This window comes from Watersipora subatra, chromosome 2, assembly GCF_963576615.1.
Source record: "Watersipora subatra chromosome 2, tzWatSuba1.1, whole genome shotgun sequence".
Lineage (NCBI taxonomy): Eukaryota > Metazoa > Bryozoa > Gymnolaemata > Cheilostomatida > Watersiporidae > Watersipora > Watersipora subatra.
Window position 1 is genome coordinate 3,315,098 of NC_088709.1, and position 22,097 is coordinate 3,337,194.

General features: G+C 38.5%; 2 protein-coding genes across 3 annotated transcripts in view; one reads left to right on the forward strand and one right to left on the reverse strand.

The window, feature by feature from the left end:
* LOC137387819 (set1/Ash2 histone methyltransferase complex subunit ASH2-like) overlaps positions 1–22,097 on the reverse strand; it is a 52,001-nt gene that overhangs the window by 16,217 nt on the left and 13,687 nt on the right. The gene's annotated exons all lie outside the window — the stretch shown is intronic.
* On the forward strand, positions 976–21,563 carry LOC137387820 (uncharacterized). Its single transcript, XM_068074330.1, has 10 exons — positions 976–1,024; positions 3,932–4,409; positions 8,548–8,728; positions 9,030–9,175; positions 9,274–9,463; positions 10,526–10,561; positions 10,651–10,814; positions 20,587–20,634; positions 20,779–20,822; positions 21,226–21,563. The coding sequence occupies exons 2-10, from the start codon at positions 3,973–3,975 to the stop codon at positions 21,312–21,314; spliced, it is 1,335 nt and encodes a 444-aa protein (XP_067930431.1). The 5' UTR covers positions 976–1,024; positions 3,932–3,972; the 3' UTR covers positions 21,315–21,563.

Genomic DNA, 22,097 nt, shown 5'->3' on the forward strand with positions numbered 1-22,097 from the left:
TTGTATATGTACATGTATCTACTAATAAATAAGTAAATACATGGACTTGTGACAGTGCTCTGATAACTTGAACGCTCTGATAATTCGAACACTTTCGCTCGGTCCCTTGAAGTTTGAGTTATCCGAGTTTCACTGTATAATCAGATTCCTGGGTCAACCCGGAGCCGTATAGCTTTACAGGTGACCAAAACCGGAAACAAAAACGCTTGTGTCCAAATAAACCGATCGTCATACTGATCTCTAACGAAATATTTACACCTCGCTTTTAATACCTCACTTTTTTGCATTTACTTTACTTTTTTACAAAAAATCCTTAATAGCTTCTTGTAGGAAATTTTGTCCTCTTTCAAATGGTGTATAATGCAGCAATCAATTTCAGAGCGACTGCCAATGGGAGTAATTTTTGTCGGTTAGTGTTACGTCCTTTCCATTATAACTCATATAAAAACAGTGGGCCTGGTTTGTTTGTTTGGAACCGAGTGTGCTCCCATATACGCTTCCGTTGGTCGCGGGACTCCGTGAAACTATACGGCTCTGTGTCAACCTAATATGAGTCATGATAAGAGAGAAAAGTGCCCTGTCATAAAATGATGACTCATCGATCTACCAATGCATTTACCTTAAATGACTAAACACCACCATTAGAATGGAGCAATACACTGCCCTCGCTGCGCGTCAAACTTGAATAATTAATACAGCAGCAATGACGTAGAGCCGACCAAAGTCAACCAGGACTCATGTCTAAGGAGTAAACAAAGGAGATAAGGAGAGAGAGTATAATGGCCTGTGATTCATAAGGACAGCGCCCCGTACTCCTAGCTTATGATACAAGTGAGAGAACTCTGACTGGCTTTGTTGTTATTGCCAAAGATGAATGGCCTGCTACGGGGTCACTGAATGGTAGATGTTACAAAGCCATTGTATGTATACGAGCTCTTGCTTACCGATCACATATCATATATCATAGAAGGGAGCATCTAGCTCTCTGCATTTTACACACAGCTATAGCCAGCAACAGGACAAGGTAGGTTTATCACATTGGACTATATACTACAGAGTATATATCTTGACACGTAAGCCGTGATATACCTATATGAGGTAGAGAAGCGCAATGTGTTTAGTATGTATGCCAATTTGGTAAAAACTAGGATAATGGCGCGGGCAGGTATGAAATTATTTCTCATGGTGATTTTAGGAATAAAATATGAAATGAAAATATGATGTTCCACAATCAGACAACATCACTTGTTAGAAATGACAAATAGAAGTTTGAATTTACTAGAACTTGTTGAATGCAATCATTGGCAATCCTTATTCTAGTGATAAGTTAATAAATACAGCTGATATGAGCTGCTGATCAGATATTTATACCTTTCAGCTAGCAGTTTATCTTTCAAATGCTCATATTGGGGGTCAAACAGAAACATAGCGACTAGAATCCATGTTTGAAATACCCTACAGGATGAAATTAGTCGCGGAGTTAAATTTCGTGAAAATTGTTTTTTCATGAATATTCGCGGAGCAAATTATTCGCGAATGAACACATTTGGGAATAAATTAATCCGTGAAAGCAGCTAGCAATAGAGTAAAACCTTCACTTGCGTATACCATGTGTTTAGGTTTCTGTTAAGCTAAGAATTTTATGTCGATCATGCTAAGCTATAAATTTTTGGCTGCATCCAGAGGTTATCATGAATGTTCATCGACTTGGAGGCCTTTGGTGAACCAACAACTTGTGGTAAGTTATGAGTTTTTTCAACGTAAAGAACTGCAGGAGATTTTTTTTTCGATGATGATGCCATGTCAAATACCGAATAACTTATGACAACCTTGAAAAATGTCGTAAAGAAGTGTGATGCATTGGCAATGGGCTTAACTCAAAGCCCCGGCGAAAATTTTAAAAGAGTTTAGAACTCAGCTACGTTTACTAACTCTGCCTAGCGGCTAGTTTTTTATTTGAGGCAGTAGTTATTCTCCCTTGTGTTAAAAATAAAACTACTTATTTGCGGATTTTAATAATTCGCGGATTTGACTGTATGCAAACTCACGAATTATTAAATCCATCAAATATTTTCATCCTGTAGGGTAATAAAAAATCATGGAACAGTGTCTAAAAATCTACATATTTTTAGAAATGTACATTTATAAACAAACAGTGCATAATATTTTTAGCATACCCCTTCATCTTGTTGCCCCCATCTTAGATCTTGATAGCCATTGGTAACTGATATTATCTTATTGAACAGAATGTTACGAGTATGTATTTTTAAAATGCTGGGTTCTAGAGATCATTGCCTTGTGAAGGATAGTGTGTTCATTCTATTCCATTTTATAATGGAATATACAGCCTACACATCAAGGTATAGAAAGAGGGAATCTACTAAACATATGAGGTTGCCTATCCACCTAATAAATAACAATATGATCAATTAATATAATTGAATGATTTCAAATCGGAATCAATCAATTTTTGTGACTGTGCTGAACTTTCAGGTAAGCCAGCAAGTTCTCCAGGTCTATCAACTTTGAAAAGGTAAAAATCGATAAATAATCATACCAAAAGCCATTTTTGAAAAGTATCGCCTAAAATGGATGAGAACCAAATATTTCTGTTTACCGAGACTCCTGCGCGATCAGTAAGCAGCAGGGGCATAGTAAACTAGAGTGCCTGATCTGTGAACAACAGCATAGTGTTCAATTCCCTGAAAAAGCCCCTGGAAGCGACAGGAAGGGTATCTGAACTTAAGTTGCTCTCTCCCCCAAACCAACCTTGTGTTTGGTGAGAGACTGATGTAACCTTAACTAGAGTTTGGTGAGAGACTGATGTAACCTTAACTAGAGTTTGGTGAGTGACTGATGTAACCTTAACTAGAGTTTGGTGAGAGACTGATGTAACCTTAACTAGAGTTTGGTGAGAGACTGATGTAACCTTAACTAGAGTTTGGTGAGTGACTGATGTAACCTTAACTAGAGTTTGGTGAGTGACTGATGTAACCTTAACTGGAGTTCGGTAAGAGACTGATGTAACCTTAACTGGATTTTGGTGAGAGACTGATGTAACCTTAACTGGAGTTTGGTGAGTGACTGATGTAACCTTAACTGTAGTTTGGTGAGAGACTGATGTAACCTTAACTGGAGTTTGGTGAGAGACTGATGTAACCTTAACTAGAGTTTGGTGAGTGACTGATGTAACCTTAACTGGAGTTCGGTAAGAGACTGATGTAACCTTAACTGGATTTTGGTGAGAGACTGATGTAACCTTAACTGGAGTTTGGTGAGTGACTGATGTAACCTTAACTGTAGTTTGGTGAGAGACTGATGTAACCTTAACTGGAGTTTGGTGAGAGACTGATGTAACCTTAACTGGAGTTTGGTGAGAGACTGATGTAACCTTAACTGGAGTTTGGTGAGAGACTGATGTAACAACGGGACAGAAAAGCGTCTTTAAACATAAATTATGACAAAGGTTGAGCATGATATGGACAAATTATTATTCAATTATAAGTTTTACTTTTCTATTACAAGCTTATAGCTTCTGTGCAATGAGACGAAATAATTTGCTTGTAGGCAGACAACTGCCAACACGCTTTATTATACTTTAAAATTGTCACCTATTGTAAGCCTATCTAATAGTCATGGCTCAAGTAGCCCTCATGTAGCCGATGAAAGTTTCTAACAGGTGATGAGGAAATAGAATGAGAGTTACCTCAGATTAGCACTAATCCTAGAGGAAGTGGCCTGCTATCGTCCCGTAGCAACTTAGTAGAGAAGCAAATGCAATACTGTAGCTTGCAATCAAGAAGGAAGTACCGCTGCTAATATTATTGTGTAATTGTGTTGAGCCCATGAGTTCATTTCATAGCATGACAAGCATTAGACACCTTTTAGAGCTGATCGCGTTCGCACGAAGTCTATCTTACAATAATTACAGACAGAAATACTGAGAGGAAGAAAGAAACCAGAAACACTAGGATGGGCGCCCATAGCTCCTCACCAAAAGCCTCACCACAGACTAGCCCAAAACACAACCGTCGCAGAGACCCAACCAACCAGCGACTCGACCTTCCTAGAGGAAACAAACTAACGGGCAGTGATGATGCATATAGACAATCACCTAACAACCACAGGGGCCCAGTCCGTTCAAGTGAATATGACAATAACTTTAGCTCCGCCGCTGGAATAAGCGTGCACACGGATATTCCAAGTACTCAAGAGAAGAGTACGGGTCAGAGCAGACAACCTGGCCATAAGCAACGACAGCCACCTCAGCAGGAGAGGCCGACACATGAGGGAAGAGATCCCGATCAACAGAAGCCCTCACCGCGCCCTGCAGTCAAATCAGCGCAGACTGATAACAGGCAGCACAACTCTAACAATAAAGCTACACCATCGCCTGTCATCATGTGCAGGTTGGTTGATTCCTATTAGCTATACTTAATAAGCTAATGGTTTGGTTAAATGTACCTTTGGGCATCAAAGATGTCCAAAGGTTCTATCCACTATCTATCTATCTATCCACTATCTATCTATCCACTATCTATCTATCCACTATCTATCTATCCACTATCTATCCACTATCTATCCACTATCTATCTATCCACTATCTATCTATCCGCTAGCGTCTAACTATTAAATATAGCCTCATCTTCAAACACACACTACAGCATAGTCAAACTAGACACATGTTCAATCCTCTACAGCAAATGCTTATATGTGACCCCGGCAGTCAGAATGTACAATCGTGCGGTAATTGGATTGTTCACAATAGAGCGCAACGCATGCTATATGCTATTATATGACTCACCGTCACTAATTTAGTAAACAGTGGTTTATAGTGCATTCAACCCTGCTCTTTCACGTGGTCTTGTTTATTTTTGTGTCTGACCAATCATAAAGCCAGAATTGCCATTTAACTCTACCCATATCGGTGGTTGCTAAGGAGTTTGTCATAACCCAAGATCTTAAGTATAGACTCTAATTGCGGGTGGGCGTGTGTGTGTGGCCATTTTCTGTTTCAATGCCTCAAGCTAAAACAAAATAAACCATCGCAAAAATTACGGCTCGTTGCTGCTATTAATTTAGATGAGTATTTAATTTAATCTGAGTCAGCTGCCTCAGATTATAGTGAAAGCGATGATGAGGGAGGTTGTGATAATAGGGCAACCTTAGAAATACAGCTGCTTACGCAATATGTGGCTGCTAACGATAAGGAGAGTAACAGCGATCATCCTAATTAATTAAATTACAGAGAAAAACGATCAGCCTATCACTGCTGATAACTTTCCCATTATAGCTGTTGACATCAAACTAATAAGTGGATGCAACTGGAAGGAATTTGCACTAGTTTTATGTCATCTAAACAAATAAGCCTCGTTAGAACTGTGTATCAAGGATTACTGAAGGACATATTTGACATGGTTGTGTTGGGACAAACTGCTACTAATATAACAAGCAAACCCGTTGAATGGGCTACAATAAATCTCTGCAGTGTACTCTGTGTTACAATGTGTGAGTGGTAAACTACATAAAAATAGCTCTAGATTGAATGGTCACTTGATGAGTTGGGTTGATATTTCCGCATCTTGATGCCCTCTGTGGTCACCTTTCGTTGACCTTACCTTCTGTATAGATGAACAATTTTTAATACACTTCCAACATTTTGATAAGTCGTTGGATTGTCATTATATGCAGTCATAGCAATATAGCTTGATGAGAAGTGCCCAGTTGGAAGCATACCCTTTTAATGTAAATCTCCAAGAAGGTGAGCTTTTAGCCACATATATTGCTGACCTTACCCTGACCTTTAAAAGGTCAACCGTCAATCAAATTTAAATAAAAATGTGACCATCATCTTTTTCAGGGTTTTAATGTGTAGAATGCCAGGTTTCATCAATATAGGTTGAGATTAAGTGGTCTGTTGCTATGGCATTTTGATTTGTAAACAAATACTATGATTTACGGTTCATGAATCGTCAACCTTATCCTGCTTAAACTCAAAACAACAGTTTTAGTTTATCGTGAGACCTTCTCTACTAAATCGTGCATAACCTGGGCATATATAATCCGATTTAAAAAATTTAAATTGCATTAAAATCCTCAGAATTTGCTGATTTTGAATCTGTAAATAACTCAAAAATGTTGTTTTAGCACGATTGTACATTCTGACTGCCTGGGTCACATATGTTATATCTTCACTGCAAATATAAGGATAACAGAAGTTAAGACATAATGACCTCATGAAAATAGATAAAAACTAAGGTTGACTTTTTGAAACATTGTGAAACCATCCAGTTTTAGCAAATCTGATAATAATATTTTACAAAGTGTAATCAGTATAATCACATTACAAGTATTTATAGAATGTAATCACTTTGTAAAAACTTTTCAGAGTGATACGATGGTAAGTTGAATTTCATGCATGACCTTAGCGGGTTAATGTAGCTTCAAGTGTGATAAATCTACATGTATGTATGAATAAAGATATTTCAATATGTGAGATACCTCTATTAAAATGATGGTAGAAAATTAGGGTACAGTAGTACTGCAACACCCCTGTCAACTTTATGAGCAGTAAATCAATAACCCACAGGTGTCATGCATCTGCATGACACCTGTGGGTTATCTGGCTTCCTCATTTAGTTTTGACTACCCATGGACGTAGCGACCTATTGCTGCCGATTTTAAACTAAGATAAAATTGAAACTGAACTATTCTTCAAATATGAACATTTACACCGGTCTCAGCCAGTATTAGTTTGGGATCACGAAAGGCAGCGATGTGCGGCAAAGCATTTCTAGAGTAATTAGTAGTCACCCAGCCTACTAATCTTCTATGCGTATGAACCCTGGGAGTGTTATTTGTATAATTAAAGGTTATAAAACTCTTTGTTTGAAGACCGTGCAATCATAAAGCCAGATAATTGCTGACTATTTATGCAAATAAGGTGACAGAAATGGTAGGCTATGGAGTAGGTGAAAGGGATCCATGACATTAGTAACAGCTAATTAGTCACTGTAATCTACGACAAAAAATTACATACTAAACTTTCTTATTAGCTGCCTTGTATCAACTAGATTACCCTACCCCTAGTATAACTACTAGCAGTACACCTACCCTTAGTCTGACTACTAGCAGTATACCTAAACCTAGTCTGACTACTAGCAGTATACCTACCCCTAGTCTAACTACTAGCAGTGCACCTACCCCTAGTATAACTTCTAGCAGAATACCTACCTCTAGTATAACTACTAGCAGTATACCTACCCCTAGTCTAACAACTAGCAGTATACCTACCCTTAGTCTGACTAACAACAGTACACCTGAGTGACCAGCAATGAATATTACTCATATTTGAACAAAGAGACCTCATTGGTATCCCTGAGGAGTGCAGGATAGCTAAGCAAGTGATTCATCTGTGCAGGTGGTATAAAGAGAAATTATAGTCCCAGCACAATAAAATCGTTGCTGCCTTGACTCAAGCCTTCAATTCGGTCACATCAGAATTGAAAAGATGTTGTTCACAATATATGAGAAAGATCTCAGTGCCCGGTTTGTTTCTAGAGAGACAAAGCAAAACCCTGCCACATTAACGCCCTCCAATAATTGCTGCCACCCCATATTTTCCAAATACCAATGGTATTTCCCAAGTCCAAACCCATAAGGAGAGCAAAAGAAATCTGTTAAAAAATTACTAATGCATGTATGACATTTTATTAATAATCAATGAGCGACACAGAGTTACTTTCTTGTCAACTCATAAATATTTCATTTCAACAATCAAGTATGAAAATGTAAAATACACAGTATCCAACTCAGAGAGTCTTGACATGTGGCGTTTGGTTGAGTCGCTAGAACTGAAGCTAACTGTAGTAGTGTAAGAACGGCACAGAAAGCAGGCAATACAATCCTGCTAGCTGCTGCTACACCAGATTACTAGAGCACAGACTAGACGCCGGTTTTGTGATAGTCAATGTTGAACGAGGCAAGGGGACTTACATGTACTTTGTATATGATATCTCTCAGAGGTCTCCTAGGAAATATATATATTGAAATAATGTCAAGCAGTTGCAAGGCAGCGGCCAGTCCATGTGAGCAACTAGTAGAAGTTGTTCTATGAGCGTCTTAAACAAGCCTCCCTAACTAATAGCTGCCAACAGTTACCTTTTAATATGTACCTTTTAACATGTACATTTTAATATGTACCTTTTAATATATACCTTTTAATATATACCTTTTAATATGTACCTTTTAACATATGCCTTTTAATATGTACTTTTTAATATGTACCTTTTAACATGTACCTTTTTATATGTACCTCTTAATATGTACCTCTTAATAAGTACCTTTTAATATGTACCTCTTAATATGTACCTTTTAATATGTACCTTATAATATGTACCTCTTAATATGTACCTCTTAATATGTACCTTTTAATATGTACCTCTTAATATGTACCTTTTAATATGTACCTTATAATATGTACCTCTTAATATGTACCTTTTAATATGTACCTTATAATATGAACCTTTTTAATTTCCCCGAAAACAGCGAACCTCAACTAAATAAATCGGACAGAAGAAACCAAACCAAGGAAAAAAAGAACGTCAAGCAACGGATTTCCAAGTTTACGGAGTTGACAACTCCTGAGGAGAAACAACCAAGAGGAGGCAGCCATGGAAACTTGTATGATCATAGCAAGCAGCACCATCTCTCCATCCCTCCGCAATACGTAAGCCACCTCTGTTGCAATGCTGTCAGAGCGAAACCTAAGCTCTCTGTGAGTAAGCGAGGTCTGGCGATCTGCTCAGCTTCAGCTGTCACAAACGCAGAGCAGCCAAAAGTCAAAACTATTTCAAAGAGAATTGTGAAATAAAATTTGGCAATGTGGGGTTTGTAGGCTAACACCAAATGTTAACACCAATAAAATGCTATCATTAATGAGAGTAGAGCAGCAATACAGTTAAGCGAAAAGCAACTATCTAGCCTTAGAATCACGTGTAAGCAGGAGAATAAGTGTTGGACTGTTGCAGGACCCGAGTGTGAGGAGAGGAAGTGAAGCGAGCGCATTGAGACACCCGAAGAACAAGAAGTCTAGTAACCATGAATTTAGCCAGAGAATAGAAGAGAAGAAAGTGAACCCCTCTGACCAGGCCAGGAAGCGCAGCGAGCTCAGACGGTAATTCTAGAGTTTAGTATTTGACATGATTATGTTGAGAAACCTCTAATATTGCACATCTGCTGGCCGGCATCTTCAGGCTACAACTTATTTTACAGAGGCTCCGCCCCTGCCATAGCTATAAACTCAGACTTTAAGACAACAACAGAAGTCATACCTGTTCCTGACTATGACGATAACCAAAAAACAGACACGCATGACAAAATTGATGGTCAGAAACCCTTGCATCGCATCAACACACTGGAGTACTTTGACAAGCTCACTAGCGGACATGCCCCGCTGCACCAGGTAAGCGTTGCTGCTGTACCAGAGAAGTGCTCACCGACCCTGAAGAGTTTCTGGCTCCACTGGCATACGTGAGAGACTCAAGGTTGCCATTAGAGCAAGACAGTTTTCCGGACTCTGTACTGAGCATACAATTTCGTATTTAAACCATAACTGTCACGGTACAACTTTTATTGTAATTACTAAGTAAATCAGACACGCTGATTCCGATTTTGTATTCAAAATCAAGATTAGTCTACTAACTTTCAGAGTAATGAAGGCTTTTTTACAGCGTTTTAATATCGGTCTCGAAAACAACACGATCAGCACAACAAGCTCCGCCCATAAATACATGATGTAACCTAGCTTTTTAGGAACAGAAGTTACGTAGGGATGTTTAGACCGATTTAGAATAATAGAGATGGGCGTTTTAAAATCCATTAATATCTAAATTCAGCCTTAAAAATAATCTCAGTCTTTTCTGAAAGGTAGATAAGCTATTTAAAATTGCACATTTCAGCTTGTGATAAAACTGCGCTTTTTGAGCTCATTTTTCTCGGCATTCAGCCTATTTACACATAATGTAACAAGCTACGAGCAATTTTAAATAGTTTTTATACCTTTCATAAACGACTGAGATTATTTTACAGGCTGGTTTTAGGTAATAATGGGTTTTAAGACACCCATCTCTATTATTCTAAATCGGACTAAACATTCCTAACTTCCGTTTCTGAAAAAGCTAGGTTTCGTCACATATTTATGGGCGGAGCTTGTAATGCCGATTGCGTTGTTTTCGAAACGGATATTGAAACGCTTTAAAAAAAGCCTAAATTACTTTGAAGGTTAGTGGACCAATCTTTATTTTGAGTACAAAATCGGATTCAGCGTGGCTGATTTACCTAGAAAATACGATAAAAGTTGTACGTGACAGTTATGGTTTAAACACCTAGATCGTTCGCGGAATTTCTGGGTTAGTTTATCACGAGTAAAAGTGTTATTTTCATGTAAACTAGACCGTTTAGACTCAACATTTGTGGTTTAAATCTCCCTTGCTGTCAATTAATGAGTCACTCCCATTTTTTTCAGTTTGAAAAAGCAAAGCCTGCCAGAGTGAACAAAAAGGTAAGTAATTAGACATAATTTGAGCGATATCTTTTTGCGAGTATCAGTTTCCATGGCAACGGAATTGATGTGAACCAACAATATTGTAGTATAACTCTCCATCACCGAGCAGAGCTTATCAGCAGAGACAGCAGAAAGAGGACTCACTGAGACCGAAGAGCATGTTTCTTATTCCGACCAATTATAAGAGTGACCTAGATATTCCGAGCATTCAGAATCAATCAACAGAGAACCTGAGCCAGGCTCTCAACAGGCATGTCCAATAATAATAATATTAATAATAATAATACTAATAACAACAATAAAAAGAGAAACATTGTTATGAGACTTGGAGTGAACGGTATATGTACGAATTTGTTTTAGAGGGTACCCCTTAGATAGCAATTTCAGATGCTTTTGCTCTGATTTGTCAGATGCTCACACAACGGAGCACAACTACTATATAATGTCAAAATAATGAGTTTATTACTTTGACAAAAACAATAAAAATATTTTAACGATTAAGCATGCATCTGGTAAAAAAAACGTGACGAGCTATAAAGGGCTGGCTAAGAGAGACTATGAATGCCTCAACAAGTCGATATTTTGCCTTAAGTTACTTATGCACTGCTCACTGTCATCAACTTAAGTTACTTATGCACTGCTCACTGTCATCAACTTAAGTTACTTATGCGCTGCTCACTGTCATCAACTTAAGTTACTTATGCACTGCTCACTGTCATCAACTTAAGTTACTTATGCGCTGCTCACTGTCATCAACTTAAGTTACTTATGCACTGCTCACTGTCATCAACTTAAGTTACTTATGCACTGCTCACTGTCATCAACTTAAGTTACTTATGCGCTGCTCACTGTCACCAACTTAAGTTGCTTATGCGCTGCTCACTGTCATCAACTTAAGTTACTTAGGCACTGCTCACTGTCATCAACTTAAGTTGCTTATGCACTGCTCACTGTCATCAACTTAAGTTACTTATGCACTGCTCACTGTCATCAACTTAAGTTACTTATGCACAGCTCACTGTCATCAACTTAAGTTACTTATGCGCTGCTCACTGTCATCAACTTAAGTTACTTATGAGCTGCTCACTGTCATCAACTTAAGTTGCTTATGCACTGCTCACTGTCATCAACTTAAGTTACTTATGCGCTGCTCACTGTCATCAACTTAAGTTGCTTATGCACTGCTCACTGTCATCAACTTAAGTTACTTATGCACTGCTCACTGTCATCAACTTGAGTTACTTATGCGCTGCTCACTGTCATCAACTTAAGTTACTTAGGCACTGCTCACTGTCATCAACTTAAGTTGCTTATGCACTGCTCACTGTCATCAACTTAAGTTACTTATGCACTGCTCACTGTCATCAACTTAAGTTACTTATGCACTGCTCACTGTCATCAACTTGAGTTACTTATGCGCTGCTCACTGTCATCAACTTAAGTTACTTATGCGCTGCTCACTGTCACCAACTTAAGTTGCTTATGCGCTGCTCACTGTCATCAACTTAAGTTACTTAGGCACTGCTCACTGTCATCAACTTAAGTTGCTTATGCACTGCTCACTGTCAACAACTTAAGTTACTTAGGCACTGCTCACTGTCATCAACTTGAGTTACTTATGCACTGCTCACTGTCATCAACTTGAGTTACTTATGCGCTGCTCACTGTCATCAACTTAAGTTACTTATGCGCTGCTCACTGTCACCAACTTAAGTTGCTTATGCGCTGCTCACTGTCATCAACTTAAGTTACTTAGGCACTGCTCACTGTCATCAACTTAAGTTGCTTATGCACTGCTCACTGTCATCAACTTGAGTTACTTATGCACTGCTCACTGTCATCAACTTAAGTTACTTATGCGCTGCTCACTGTCATCAACTTAAGTTGCTTATGCACTGCTCACTGTCATCAACTTAAGTTACTTATGCACTGCTCACTGTCATCAACTTAAGTTACTTATGCGCTGCTCACTGTCATCAACTTAAGTTGCTTATGCACTGCTCACTGTCATCAACTTAAGTTACTTATGCACTGCTCACTGTCATCAACTTAAGTTACTTATGCACTGCTCACTGTCATCAACTTAAGTTACTTATGCACTGCTCACTGTCATCAACTTGAGTTACTTATGCACTGCTCACTGTCATCAACTTAAGTTACTTATGCGCTGCTCACTGTCATCAACTTAAGTTACTTATGCACTGCTCACTGTCATCAACTTAAGTTACTTATGCACTGCTCACTGTCATCAACTTAAGTTACTTAGGCACTGCTCACTGTCATCAACTTAAGTTACTTATGCACTGCTCACTGTCATCAACTTAAGTTACTTATGCACTGCTCACTGTCATCAACTTAAGTTACTTATGCACTGCTCACTGTCATCAACTTAAGTTGCTTATGCACTGCTCACTGTCATCAACTTAAGTTACTTATGCGCTGCTCACTGTCATCAACTTAAGTTACTTATGCACTGCTCACTGTCATCAACTTAAGTTACTTATGCACTGCTCACTGTCATCAACTTAAGTTACTTATGCGCTGCTCACTGTCATCAACTTAAGTTACTTATGCGCTGCTCACTGTCATCAACTTAAGTTACTTATGCACTGCTCACTGTCATCAACTTAAGTTACTTATGCACTGCTCACTGTCATCAACTTAAGTTACTTATGCACTGCTCACTGTCATCAACTTAAGTTACTTATGCACTGCTCACTGTCATCAACTTGAGTTACTTATGCACTGCTCACTGTCATCAACTTAAGTTACTTATGCACTGCTCACTGTCATCAACTTAAGTTACTTATGCACTGCTCACTGTCATCAACTTAAGTTACTTATGCACTGCTCACTGTCATCAACTTAAGTTACTTATGCACTGCTCACTGTCATCAACTTAAGTTACTTATGCGCTGCTCACTGTCATCAACTTAAGTTACTTATGCACTGCTCACTGTCATCAACTTAAGTTACTTATGCACTGCTCACTGTCATCAACTTAAGTTACTTATGCACTGCTCACTGTCATCAACTTAAGTTACTTATGCACTGCTCACTGTCATCAACTTAAGTTACTTATGCACTGCTCACTGTCATCAACTTAAGTTACTTATGCGCTGCTCACTGTCATCAACTTAAGTTACTTATGCACTGCTCACTGTCATCAACTTAAGTTACTTATGCACTGCTCACTGTCATCAACTTAAGTTGCTTATGCACTGCTCACTGTCATCAACTTGAGTTACTTATGCACTGCTCACTGTCATCAACTTAAGTTACTTATGCACTGCTCACTGTCATCAACTTAAGTTACTTATGCACTGCTCACTGTCATCAACTTAAGTTACTTATGAGCTGCTCACTGTCATCAACTTAAGTTACTTATGCACTGCTCACTGTCATCAACTTAAGTTACTTATGCACTGCTCACTGTCATCAACTTAAGTTACTTATGCACTGCTCACTGTCATCAACTTAAGTTACTTATGCACTGCTCACTGTCATCAACTTAAGTTACTTATGAGCTGCTCACTGTCATCAACTTAAGTTACTTATGCACTGCTCACTGTCATCAACTTAAGTTACTTATGCACTGCTCACTGTCATCAACTTAAGTTACTTATGCACTGCTCACTGTCATCAACTTAAGTTACTTATGCACTGCTCACTGTCATCAACTTAAGTTACTTATGCACTGCTCACTGTCATCAACTTAAGTTACTTATGCACTGCTCACTGTCATCAACTTAAGTTACTTATGCACTGCTCACTGTCATCAACTTAAGTTACTTATGCGCTGCTCACTGTCATCAACTTAAGTTACTTATGCACTGCTCACTGTCATCAACTTAAGTTACTTATGCACTGCTCACTGTCATCAACTTAAGTTACTTATGCACTGCTCACTGTCATCAACTTAAGTTACTTATGCACTGCTCACTGTCATCAACTTAAGTTACTTATGCACTGCTCACTGTCATCAACTTAAGTTACTTATGCACTGCTCACTGTCATCAACTTAAGTTACTTATGCGCTGCTCACTGTCATCAACTTAAGTTACTTATGCGCTGCTCACTGTCATCAACTTAAGTTACTTATGCACTGCTCACTGTCATCAACTTAAGTTACTTATGCACTGCTCACTGTCATCAACTTGAGTTACTTATGCGCTGCTCACTGTCATCAACTTAAGTTACTTATGCACTGCTCACTGTCATCAACTTGAGTTACTTATGCACTGCTCACTGTCATCAACTTAAGTTACTTATGCGCTGCTCACTGTCATCAACTTAAGTTACTTATGCACTGCTCACTGTCATCAACTTAAGTTACTTATGCACTGCTCACTGTCATCAACTTGAGTTACTTATGCACTGCTCACTGTCATCAACTTAAGTTACTTATGAGCTGCTCACTGTCATCAACTTAAGTTACTTATGCACTGCTCACTGTCATCAACTTAAGTTACTTAGGCGCTGCTCACTGTCATCAACTTAAGTTACTTATGCACTGCTCACTGTCATCAACTTAAGTTACTTATGCACTGCTCACTGTCATCAACTTAAGTTACTTATGAGCTGCTCACTGTCATCAACTTAAGTTACTTATGCACTGCTCACTGTCATCAACTTAAGTTACTTATGCACTGCTCACTGTCATCAACTTGAGTTACTTATGCACTGCTCACTGTCATCAACTTAAGTTACTTATGAGCTGCTCACTGTCATCAACTTGAGTTACTTATGCACTGCTCACTGTCATCAACTTAAGTTACTTATGCGCTGCTCACTGTCATCAACTTAAGTTACTTATGCACTGCTCACTGTCATCAACTTAAGTTACTTATGCGCTGCTCACTGTCATCAACTTGAGTTACTTATGCACTGCTCACTGTCATCAACTTAAGTTACTTATGAGCTGCTCACTGTCAGCAACTTAAGTTACTTATGAGCTGCTCACTGTCATCAACTTAAGTTACTTATGCACTGCTCACTGTCATCAACTTAAGTTGCTTATGCACTGCTCACTGTCATCAACTTGAGTTACTTATGCACTGCTCACTGTCATCAACTTAAGTTACTTATGCACTGCTCACTGTCATCAACTTAAGTTACTTATGCACTGCTCACTGTCATAAACTTAAGTTACTTATGAGCTGCTCACTGTCATCAACTTAAGTTACTTATGCACTGCTCACTGTCATCAACTTAAGTTACTTATGCACTGCTCACTGTCATCAACTTAAGTTACTTATGCACTGCTCACTGTCATCAACTTAAGTTACTTATGCGCTGCTCACTGTCATCAACTTAAGTTACTTATGAGCTGCTCACTGTCATCAACTTAAGTTACTTATGCACTGCTCACTGTCATCAACTTAAGTTACTTATGCACTGCTCACTGTCATCAACTTAAGTTACTTATGCACTGCTCACTGTCATCAACTTAAGTTACTTATGCACTGCTCACTGTCATCAACTTAAGTTACTTATGCACTGCTCACTGTCATCAACTTAAGTTACTTATGCACTGCTCACTGTCATCAACTTAAGTTACTTATGCGCTGCTCACTGTCATCAACTTAAGTTACTTATGCACTGCTCACTGTCATCAACTTAAGTTACTTATGCACTGCTCACTGTCATCAACTTAAGTTACTTATGCGCTGCTCACTGTCATCAACTTAAGTTACTTATGCGCTGCTCACTGTCATCAACTTAAGTTACTTATGCACTGCTCACTGTCATCAACTTAAGTTACTTATGCACTGCTCACTGTCATCAACTTGAGTTACTTATGCGCTGCTCACTGTCATCAACTTAAGTTACTTATGCACTGCTCACTGTCATCAACTTGAGTTACTTATGCACTGCTCACTGTCATCAACTTAAGTTACTTATGCGCTGCTCACTGTCATCAACTTAAGTTACTTATGCACTGCTCACTGTCATCAACTTAAGTTACTTATGCACTGCTCACTGTCATCAACTTGAGTTACTTATGCACTGCTCACTGTCATCAACTTAAGTTACTTATGAGCTGCTCACTGTCATCAACTTAAGTTACTTATGCACTGCTCACTGTCATCAACTTAAGTTACTTAGGCGCTGCTCACTGTCATCAACTTAAGTTACTTATGCACTGCTCACTGTCATCAACTTAAGTTACTTATGCACTGCTCACTGTCATCAACTTAAGTTACTTATGAGCTGCTCACTGTCATCAACTTAAGTTACTTATGCACTGCTCACTGTCATCAACTTAAGTTACTTATGCACTGCTCACTGTCATCAACTTGAGTTACTTATGCACTGCTCACTGTCATCAACTTAAGTTACTTATGAGCTGCTCACTGTCATCAACTTAAGTTACTTATGCACTGCTCACTGTCATCAACTTAAGTTACTTATGCACTGCTCACTGTCATCAACTTGAGTTACTTATGCACTGCTCACTGTCATCAACTTAAGTTACTTATGAGCTGCTCACTGTCATCAACTTAAGTTACTTATGCACTGCTCACTGTCATCAACTTAAGTTACTTATGCACTGCTCACTGTCATCAACTTAAGTTACTTATGCGCTGCTCACTGTCATCAACTTGAGTTACTTATGAGCTGCTCACTGTCATCAACTTAAGTTACTTATGCACTGCTCACTGTCATCAACTTAAGTTACTTATGCACTGCTCACTGTCATCAACTTAAGTTACTTATGCGCTGCTCACTGTCATCAACTTGAGTTACTTATGCACTGCTCACTGTCATCAACTTAAGTTACTTATGCACTGCTCACTGTCATCAACTTAAGTTACTTAGGCGCTGCTCACTGTCATCAACTTAAGTTACTTATGCACTGCTCACTGTCATCAACTTGAGTTACTTATGCACTGCTCACTGTCATCAACTTAAGTTACTTATGAGCTGCTCACTGTCATCAACTTAAGTTACTTATGCACTGCTCACTGTCATCAACTTAAGTTACTTATGCACTGCTCACTGTCATCAACTTAAGTTACTTATGCACTGCTCACTGTCATCAACTTAAGTTACTTAGGCGCTGCTCACTGTCATCAACTTAAGTTACTTATGCACTGCTCACTGTCATCAACTTGAGTTACTTATGCACTGCTCACTGTCATCAACTTAAGTTACTTATGAGCTGCTCACTGTCATCAACTTAAGTTACTTATGCACTGCTCACTGTCATCAACTTAAGTTACTTATGAGCTGCTCACTGTCATCAACTTGAGTTACTTATGCGCTGCTCACTGTCATCAACTTGAGTTACTTATGAGCTGCTCACTGTCATCAACTTAAGTTACTTATGCACTGCTCACTGTCATCAACTTAAGTTACTTATGCACTGCTCACTGTCATCAACTTAAGTTACTTATGCGCTGCTCACTGTCATCAACTTGAGTTACTTATGCACTGCTCACTGTCATCAACTTAAGTTACTTATGCACTGCTCACTGTCATCAACTTAAGTTACTTAGGCGCTGCTCACTGTCATCAACTTAAGTTACTTATGCACTGCTCACTGTCATCAACTTAAGTTACTTATGCGCTGCTCACTGTCATCAACTTAAGTTACTTATGCACTGCTCACTGTCATCAACTTAAGTTACTTATGCACTGCTCACTGTCATCAACTTAAGTTACTTATGCACTGCTCACTGTCATCAACTTAAGTTACTTATGCACTGCTCACTGTCATCAACTTAAGTTACTTATGCGCTGCTCACTGTCATCAACTTGAGTTACTTATGAGCTGCTCACTGTCATCAACTTAAGTTACTTATGCACTGCTCACTGTCATCAACTTAAGTTACTTATGCGCTGCTCACTGTCATCAACTTAAGTTACTTATGAGCTGCTCACTGTCATCAACTTAAGTTACTTATGCACTGCTCACTGTCATCAACTTAAGTTACTTATGCGCTGCTCACTGTCATCAACTTAAGTTACTTATGAGCTGCTCACTGTCATCAACTTAAGTTACTTATGCACTGCTCACTGTCATCAACTTAAGTTACTTATGCGCTGCTCACTGTCATCAACTTAAGTTACTTATGAGCTGCTCACTGTCATCAACTTAAGTTACTTATGCACTGCTCACTGTCATCAACTTAAGTTACTTATGCGCTGCTCACTGTCATCAACTTAAGTTACTTATGAGCTGCTCACTGTCATCAACTTAAGTTACTTATGCACTGCTCACTGTCATCAACTTAAGTTACTTATGAGCTGCTCACTGTCATCAACTTAAGTTACTTATGCACTGCTCACTGTCATCAACTTAAGTTACTTATGCGCTGCTCACTGTCATCAACTTAAGTTACTTATGCACTGCTCACTGTCATCAACTTAAGTTACTTATGCGCTGCTCACTGTCATCAACTTAAGTTACTTATGCGCTGCTCACTGTCATCAACTTAAGTTACTTATGCACTGCTCACTGTCATCAACTTAAGTTACTTATGCACTGCTCACTGTCATCAACTTAAGTTACTTATGCGCTGCTCACTGTCATCAACTTAAGTTACTTATGCACTGCTCACTGTCATCAACTTAAGTTACTTATGCGCTGCTCACTGTCATCAACTTAAGTTACTTATGCACTGCTCACTGTCATCAACTTAAGTTACTTATGCGCTGCTCACTGTCATCAACTTAAGTTACTTATGCACTGCTCACTGTCATCAACTTAAGTTACTTATGCGCTGCTCACTGTCATCAACTTAAGTTACTTATGCACTGCTCACTGTCATCAACTTAAGTTACTTATGCACTGCTCACTGTCATCAACTTAAGTTACTTATGCACTGCTCACTGTCATCAACTTAAGTTACTTATGCGCTGCTCACTGTCATCAACTTAAGTTACTTATGCACTGCTCACTGTCATCAACTTAAGTTACTTATGAGCTGCTCACTGTCATCAACTTAAGTTACTTATGCACTGCTCACTGTCATCAACTTAAGTTACTTATGCGCTGCTCACTGTCATCAACTTAAGTTACTTATGCACTGCTCACTGTCATCAACTTAAGTTACTTATGCGCTGCTCACTGTCATCAACTTAAGTTACTTATGAACTGCTCACTGTCATCAACTTAAGTTACTTATGCGCTGCTCACTGTCATCAACTTAAGTTACTTATGCACTGCTCACTGTCATCAACTTAAGTTACTTATGAGCTGCTCACTGTCATCAACTTAAGTTACTTATGCACTGCTCACTGTCATCAACTTAAGTTACTTATGCGCTGCTCACTGTCATCAACTTAAGTTACTTATGCACTGCTCACTGTCATCAACTTAAGTTACTTATGCACTGCTCACTGTCATCAACTTAAGTTACTTATGAGCTGCTCACTATCATCAACTTAAGTTACTTATGCACTGCTCACTGTCATCAACTTAAGTTACTTATGAGCTGCTCACTGTCATCAACTTAAGTTACTTATGCACTGCTCACTGTCATCAACTTAAGTTACTTATGCACTGCTCACTGTCATCAACTTAAGTTACTTATGCGCTGCTCACTGTCATCAACTTAAGTTACTTATGCACTGCTCACTGTCATCAACTTAAGTTACTTATGCACTGCTCACTGTCATCAACTTAAGTTACTTATGCGCTGCTCACTGTCATCAACTTAAGTTACTTATGAACTGCTCACTGTCATCAACTTAAGTTACTTATGCGCTGCTCACTGTCATCAACTTAAGTTACTTATGCGCTGCTCACTGTCATCAACTTAAGTTACTTATGCACTGCTCACTGTCATCAACTTAAGTTACTTATGCGCTGCTCACTGTCATCAACTTAAGTTACTTATGCACTGCTCACTGTCATCAACTTAAGTTACTTATGCACTGCTCACTGTCATCAACTTGAGTTACTTATGAGCTGCTCACTGTCATCAACTAGGCACTGAATAACCTGCTTGGACCTTGTTGTCCGATTAAACTCTTTCCTATTTTGAATTCCATAGTATTCTGTGTGTTTATAGAGATGACGATTGTCTAGTGAGAAAGAAAATGGCAGGACAGAGGTTACCGTAAGTAATATCCATACTAAAGACAGAGCTGTTTGCAGCGAGTCAATATGAAGATACTTGCACTGAGAATATCCTGATTTATCTGCATGCAATGTTTGTTCATAAGCCTTTAACCAGGGTATACTTACATTACTTACATTGCAGAATCGGAGAAGTAAGCCCACAGATAGAAAGCAAGTTTTTGATGTGTAAGTATGAAGTTTGCTATTCCGAGTATTAATATGAGCAGCATTACGGATAAAAGATGTGAAGAACCATCCGCTGACAGTGTCACTATATGTACACATACCGTACTTGAACAACCCGCTTTCGGTGTCACTATATACATACAGTAATATACACATACCGCATTTAAAAAAACCCGCTGTCGGTGTCACTATACATACAGTAATATAAACATACCGTATTTGAACCACCTGCAGTCAGTGCCACTATATGTACGGTAACACATACATACCATATATGAACCACACGCTGTCAATGTATTGATACATGATAATATTCAGATATGGTAGCAAAGCTACATAAAAACAGTCTAGTCATATGTCATAGCACCACATATATAATACATCAACTGTTGTATAATTTTAGCACTAAAAAGGAACATAGAGTTGAGAGAAGGAAGGCAGATGGCTAAGGCAAGGCCAACAAGCAAATCTCTAGAGCACATAGTCTTCTAGCCAGTTCCACTACTTAACTAGTACTTGTATTAATGCTCATCTAAAATACCTTTTATATTAGTTACTCCTACAGGTGGCTAGCGGTGGCTCACAGCCTCCTAGACTGTATGATAGGTGACTAGTATACCCATGCTTATGCATATTCACCAAATACTCATAGTATAATGCCAGTATATACTTTACAGTAAACCTTAAGTTGTACAATCTTATATTTATGTTTCACTCCTACTTTTAAGAAAATAAATATGTACATATGAATCTATTGTTAATAAACAAACATATCATCCATGCAGACTTATTAATTACTAACAAGCACGCCTCTAGCCTAGTTACAGTGGCTGGCAGACAGAGAGACATACTCCATAGTAACTGACCATATAGCCTGCTTTAGCATACTTGTCTTTTCATACAGTTAATCTATAACCTATAATCTATAATCTATAACCTATAATCTATAGCAAATTATAATCAAACTTTACAAAAGCTTATTTATGAGTTTGAAAGACAAGTTCAAACCTTAGAAATACTAAATCAATAAAATAGTCAGCAAAAATACCGAGCATTTGACAGCGGAGCTCGCTGACCCTTCAAGTCTTCCTCCACACTCAATAGAAATACCAACACAAACAAAACAAACATACGCAAACATATCTATGCATTCCTCATCATACCAGATGCATTGGAATACTTTCCCAAGTAAGAGAAGATGATTCTAAAAGCCTGCCTCAACAAATGTGGCTTTGCAAAGAATGTAAATAAATATGACTCATCTTATTATATCAC

Bases quoted from the DNA above. Each gene is read 5' to 3' on its own strand.
- LOC137387820 (XM_068074330.1), top strand. From the start codon at position 3,973: ATGGGCGCCCATAGCTCCTCACCAAAAGCCTCACCACAGACTAGCCCA. The intron at 8,729-9,029 runs GTAAGCCACCTC...GGACTGTTGCAG, and splicing joins TCTCCATCCCTCCGCAATAC to GACCCGAGTGTGAGGAGAGG. The intron at 10,562-10,650 runs GTAAGTAATTAG...ACAATATTGTAG, and splicing joins CTGCCAGAGTGAACAAAAAG to TATAACTCTCCATCACCGAG.